The sequence below is a fragment of the Oryza glaberrima genome, chromosome 1 (assembly GCF_000147395.1).
Source record: "Oryza glaberrima chromosome 1, OglaRS2, whole genome shotgun sequence".
Lineage (NCBI taxonomy): Eukaryota > Viridiplantae > Streptophyta > Magnoliopsida > Poales > Poaceae > Oryza > Oryza glaberrima.
In genome coordinates this window covers 5,682,695-5,688,982 of record NC_068326.1, presented here as the reverse complement: position 1 = coordinate 5,688,982, position 6,288 = coordinate 5,682,695, and the positions used below count along the sequence as shown (strand labels likewise).

At 45.0% G+C, this 6,288-nt stretch overlaps 1 protein-coding gene across 1 annotated transcript; it reads right to left on the bottom strand.

The window, feature by feature from the left end:
* Nucleotides 1-2,028: 2,028 nt before the first annotated feature.
* On the bottom strand, nucleotides 2,029-5,129 carry LOC127760559 (GDSL esterase/lipase At5g45910-like). The gene is made up of 5 exons (XM_052284837.1): nucleotides 4,616-5,129; nucleotides 4,301-4,516; nucleotides 4,047-4,195; nucleotides 3,675-3,948; nucleotides 2,029-2,486 (listed from the first exon to the last, which is right to left on the bottom strand). Exons 1-5 carry the CDS (start codon nucleotides 4,899-4,901, stop codon nucleotides 2,275-2,277), a joined length of 1,137 nt encoding a protein of 378 aa, XP_052140797.1. The 5' UTR covers nucleotides 4,902-5,129; the 3' UTR covers nucleotides 2,029-2,274.
* Nucleotides 5,130-6,288: the final 1,159 nt, after the last annotated feature.

Here is a 6,288-nt window from a genome sequence, read left to right as displayed (position 1 = left end):
TTTGAAATGAACGAGCCCTTAACCTAACCTGACTGACGCATCTTAGACTAATGAAAAGTGAACCCAAAATAAAATGAGGATGAGGCACCTCATCCCGATAATATTAGCCGTTAGATTCACTGGGAGACAAAAGAGGTTGAATTAATCTTTGGAAGACGATGGTAAAATTCAAGATGCTTCCGGAGATGCACGAGTCTACTTGAGAAGAAACAAAAAAGAAATAAAATAGAGAATAAAGAGAGGAAAAGATAAACTTGTGCATATCATTTTACAATTTGTACCTATAGTAAAAACTATTTTATAAATAAACCCCATCCTTTTAGTGAAGATTTATTGGTCAAGCTTGAGCTATTCGGAGCATATTTAAAATACATATTCATATGATTAATTTTGTTTATAGCAATTAACTATTGACCTGTTTGAGAAAAACAATACTCAAAGGATATGCATGTTCCTTCCAATGAGGCAGCCATAGACTCATGGTCGCCTAATTTAGGCATTATTCGGTTTAGAGAGGATTGAGGCTGAATAATTCCACACCATAATAGATGTGGAATAAATCCCTTCGGATTAACCGAACAAGGCCTTAATGATTTTGCACGAAGTTAAAACAAAAATAACCTAATACCTTAAAATGGTAAAAAAAAAATGTGTGCGGGCTATAAAGCATATGCACCAATGAAAAATAAGGGAAGTATAATAGGGTGGTGTAACAACGGAGACCCTGTTTGGATCTAGGGACTTATTTTCAGTCCCTATCACATCGGATATTGGAGCACTAATTAGAAGTACTCCCTCTATCTACTTGTGATAGTCATATTTCATCTTGGCACACAGACTAAGGATAAGTAATTCTACTTATCATCTATTTAAACATGTTACTAGTCATTCCTCATAAACAAGTGATTCGTTAATATTTACATTTCTCGATGCCCATGTAGCTAATCTAGTGTGGAAGAATGGAGAGTCATGCATTAAATCCGAGAAAATTATTAAGATGATAGGTTGTTGGATTGAAATATGTCTATCAAAAATAAATTTTTCAGATTTGGAAATATGACTATCAAAAATAGATAGAAGGAGTATTAAACATGGACTAATGATAAAACCTATTCCATAACCCCGAACTAATTTGCGAGACAAATCTATTGAGCCTAATTAATATGGACTCCAAGACGCAGTGTGTGTATGATAGGTGGGACCAATTATTGATAGTGTAGTATGTAACTATTGTATGAATAAGCTATTAGATTAGTTATAGATGAATTGGAGCTAGTAGTTGATTATGCTATTGAACTTGCTCTTATGTATGCTACCGATGAAGTCGATCGAGCACGGGGCGGCCATCGCTGGCGCGTCCAGTGGGCCGGCCGAAGAACGTCTCACCGAACGGGCGAGAGGTTCGGGTCCGGGGTTGACGGCGTGCTGCGCAGAGGTTGATTGATTATTTATTGATTCCTCAACAAGACAACAACATCAGCATGCCATTAATATCCCATTTCCCATGTGACATCCGCATCAAACATACTAATAGATTTTGCAGCATCTGATGTTTTCTTCTTGTTTTTTTTTTTGTCAGAATTTATAGATCCTCAAGTAATCCGCCACTAGTAAGGAATTAGGATACGACGACAGCAGTCAATGTTCTAAATAAGTCCCTTAATCTAATGTGAGGGGAAAACAAAAGAAAGCTCCACTTGTTTGATTTTGTTGGCTTGTAGTAGGATGATTATTTAAGCTCATGGATGCATCATTGATCTAGCTGGACAGGATAAGCTCGTGGTGCTAAATCGTTTCTGATCGTTGATTCAATGATCGGAAACGATTTAGTATTATGAGATACCGGTATCTTGAGATATTTTTTATTGGTCTGGAGCAAATCTCTTGTATATATCATTTGACTGGTGTATGCCACGCTGTATGTTTCTGAAACTAATTGTTCTGAAATCCAGACGTATATATATACCGCCTGATTTCAACTCGTCTCGTGAAATCCAGACGTAACACATGAAAGAAAGGTTTGTGCAGTTGTGCTGAGTACTATAATTCAGTACTTGCAAAGTCAAATGTAGCACGGACACAGTCACGCCCAAAGCTGATGACACTCGACAGACATACTGTACTGTGCCTGGAGACTCAAGTAGCCAAAGCCCCCCACACTGTCAAAACTCAAAACCACCACTAGCTCATATCACTACATTACAGATCAGTTTACATTGCAGAGTGCAGCAGCAGCAGCAGCAGCTAACACCAGGTCGAGAGAACGGGGGATGGTCAGAGCAGCCTTGGGCTGGTGTAAGGGCCATTGAGGATGCTGTTGGCGATGGCGTGGTAGCCGGCCTCCGTCAGGTGGACGCCGTCCCAGTTGGCGTACGCCGACGGGTCCGTGCACACGCTGGAGCCCCGCACGCCGCAGCTCGCCTTCGGGTTGAAGTTGTACGGCCCTCCGCCGCCGCAGCACGTCCTCAGCGCCCCGTGCCTGAACCCTGCAGGGACACAGAGACAGACAGTGCAGCCCACCCACACAGCTCAGCTCCAGTTCATCGGTGAGCTAACCCACAGGTTCACGGTTTCGGAACGGGGAAAAAAATTCGGTGAATTCCGAATGGAAATTGTTAAATTTGGAACAGGTTCTGCTGAATTTGAACATTTATTTTGCCAAGTTCAGACACATCCGGAATTTCAGGATGCATTGGTAGACCCCAAAAGTTTCAGAGATTTCATTCTGAAATTGTGAACACTGAACTAGCCTTGAGAGCATATGTACTGTTCACTGAGCTGCCAATGCTACTGCAATGATAATTCAGCTCCAAATTGGTGAGAGCTTAACCGGCCAACCGAAACCTGGTAACCGCCGGGCGCCAGATAAATTGACATGACATGCTATTGATGACACCTAGTAGGAGTATATCGCTGGGAGTTGGTGAACATGGTGGAGTACTAAATACTACTATTATGGAGTAACAGTTAGGCTTAAGCATGTCACATGACTTGAAATCAATGCTTATTAATACACGTCAAACAAATGTAGTACATACTTCTAGAACCTGATCCAACACTAACAAAGAAACTAATCAGCTATCAGCAAATAGTTACACATAGGCAGAGCCTCAGAGGTTCAGTATTGTCCTGATTAACAGCAACGGATGATCAGTGCCTATACTGTCTTTCCTGAGAATGACATAGCTCAAAATTCTAAAGCAAAACGACTAAAGAAGATCCATGTATTACTTTCACTGACCATGTAGTTTTATCCTAGTTCAGATGAGATGACGAAGACACTGAGCTTTTCAGTGCAACAAAGAAGTAATCTTTTCCCTAAAGAAGAGTGGCCAATAGGAGTCCCAAATCCTCTAATCTTTTCTGAAAGAGCCCGACAATCTCCCACTGCATCTCACACGCTCCTAAATGTATCTACACGCCCATATCGAAGATGATTGATGAGAGATCGTGGCGGGGCCATCGTGATTGCTACCGTTCTAATCTCTATCGCTGTCAATTCCAGCATCAGCGATGCAAATGCACAACAGTTCAGTCAGTTGCCTCTCTGTCCATTCATTCAATTTCAACTGGACAGCTAAGGCTATCAGCTCAACTGGCTTAGCTTAACTAGGACAGCGAAATGAGTGTGAAATTGGAGTGAGGTTTTTGTGTGTGTGAGAGAGCTCACTCACCGAACTGCTTGGGGTTCTGGGCGAAGGACATGGCGGCGCCGTAGTAGTCGGCGTACATGATCCTGGCCTCCGGGTAGCTCCGGCGAAGCAGCCGGAGCTTGTCCTGGAGCACGGCGTTGTGGTGCTGGGCGAAGTCGTTGTACGTCTTGAGGCAGCCGGTGGAGTCGTAGTCGCTCCTGTTGCTGCTCGGGTGCAGCGTCAGGTACGCTGACGAGCAGCCGATCGGCAGGTTCCCGGGCACCACCAGGTGCACCGCCCCTGCCTTGATCAGCCTCTGGAAATTGAAAAAAAATCCACCATTGCAAGATGAGAGAATGGATGTACATTCTGTGATTATTGTTTCAGTGTTTGGTGTAGTGAAGAGATGCTCACTTCGGTGGCGTCGGCGACGGCGCCGGCGACGGTGGGGACGTAGGATTTGGCGTCGTCCAAGCTCTTGCCCTTGAAGAAGGCGTAGTTGTAGTCGTTTCCCCCAATCTCCCCGACGAGGAAGAGTGACTTGCTGAAGAACTCCTTGCAATCTGCTCCGATTCAGCACAGAAAAATGTCAAGAATCCAGTCTCAGAATCAGTATCAATGCGTACGATTCGAACCAAATCGCAGGAATGAGAAATGTGCAGAGAGACCTTTGGGTGAGCTGCAGAGTGAGGGCTTGAGCTGCTCGAACCAGCCGAGCTGGACGCTGAGCGACAGGTTGGTCCAGAGCTTGTCGGACGCGCCGATCTCCTCGAAGAACGGCGGATCCATGGCCGTCGCGCCGCCGACGGCGAAGTTGACGCCCCGCGTGACGTCCTCGCCGCGCGACAGGTACGGCTGCAGCAGCGGCAGCCCGAACGCTTGCGCTGCGAGGCCAACACGACAAGATCGATAATGTCAAATCAAATGTGCAGAGAGAGAGAGAGAAATACGACGGCATTGGGGCGGGCGGCGGCGGCGCGCACCGAGGAAGTCGACGACGAGGCGGCCGTCGGAGCAGCGGCCGGTGGGGCGGTGGAAGTATGTCATGCCGTAGGGGTACTTGCCGACGATGCTGAAGGAGAGCGGGCTGGACACGACGAGGTTACCGGTGTCCGTCAGCGAGTCGCCGAAGCTGAACATCGAGGTGTAGTTCTGCGCCCTCTGCCCGCCGCCGCCGCCGCCGCACAGGGAGAGCCGCACGAGTGAGCAGCAGACCAACGCGGCGACGAACACCGAGACCCGCCTGGAGGCCGCCATGGCGCGCGACATCGTGACGACACACTACACGCTACACACTACACGCTGGATGGTTTCTGCATTGGGATGAGCTCGGCAATGGTGGGACTATAAAGAGGGCATTAATCGGGCTCGCTTGAGATTGTAGGTGAGGGCGTAAATGCCGAGGGCAAATCTGGGGTAGGTGCGTGCGCGCAGCGCGCGACGAGCGTTCGTCCCGACTCCGGTAAAATATCACGACTCGCATACGCAGTTACTACTGCGCTACAGTCCGTAGGTAGGGACGACGCCATGGACGCGAGGCAGAGCTCCGGCCTCCGGGCGACATAATTGAAGGCTCACGTGACATTCCGGGGCCTGACGCCTCCCAATAATTCAGGCCAAGGACGACAATTAGGGTGTGTTTTCACGTTAAAATTGGAAGTTTGATTAAAATTGAAACGATGTGATGAAAAAGTTAGAAGTTTACGTGTGTAAAAAAATTTTAATATGATAGAAAAGTTAAAAATTTAAAGAAAAAGTTGGGAACTAAACCAGGCCTTACTCAAAACCAAATGAGATCAGTTTATGTTTCAATTGTTTTGTTTCATCAGCCGTTGATGGTGCCTCGAGATTTGTGTCAAATGCAGGGTGGTTCTCTGATGGTTTGTTTGGACTGCTACCAGCTACAGTACTGGAGTACAAGTATATTTTACATGACTAAATTTCATTGTTTAGGAGTTTTTTTTTTTTGAGAGGATTTGTTTAGGAGTTTTGATGCCCTGGAGCATGGGCGCACTGGATTCTTTCCTAGGAGCTGATGCCTTTGTGCAGTTCTGTACTGCTAGTGCTACATCTGTACACTATATTTTTACACGTGGAGTTGTTTCATAAAAGAGCGGCTCATCCAAGTAACGAAAAATGATAATAATTCATCTAAAAACCACTCTAGTAATTAAAGCTGCGAATAATGTTGATGCAGCATCTGAATTTTTTTATATTCTGTTGGATAATATGTTCCCTCACCTTAGAACACCCGCAATGGTAAAGTAAGATGCTATCTATAAAACATGTACATCTTAGCAATAGACTAGATTAATAATAAACCACTCCAATGGTATGTCTACATGAGTATCTATAGCTCTCTAATCCATTGCCTCGTTTTTCTCTATAGACTATCTCTAGGTTAGTAGATAGTTTTGGTCTCTCTTTTCATTTAATCTCTTCCAAATAGGAAAATATGATGACATGAATCTCTTGTAGAGAGCCTATAAATAATTATTATGGGTGCCCTTACTAGTACTGTTTTTGTGAACAGAATGGTCTTAATAACATTCTTTAATGGAACTAGTTTTAGATTCTGGAATCACAGTGACAGTCATTAGCTACTCATTTATGTGCACTTAGTGTGGAATGTGACAATTTGATAGTGAAACTCCGA

Bases quoted from the DNA above. Each gene is read 5' to 3' on its own strand.
- LOC127760559 (XM_052284837.1), bottom strand. From the start codon at position 4,901: ATGTCGCGCGCCATGGCGGCCTCCAGGCGGGTCTCGGTGTTCGTCGCC. The intron at 4,517-4,615 runs GTGCGCGCCGCC...TTGGCCTCGCAG, and splicing joins CCTCGTCGTCGACTTCCTCG to CGCAAGCGTTCGGGCTGCCG. The intron at 2,487-3,674 runs GTGAGTGAGCTC...GTGTCCCTGCAG, and splicing joins CCAGAACCCCAAGCAGTTCG to GGTTCAGGCACGGGGCGCTG.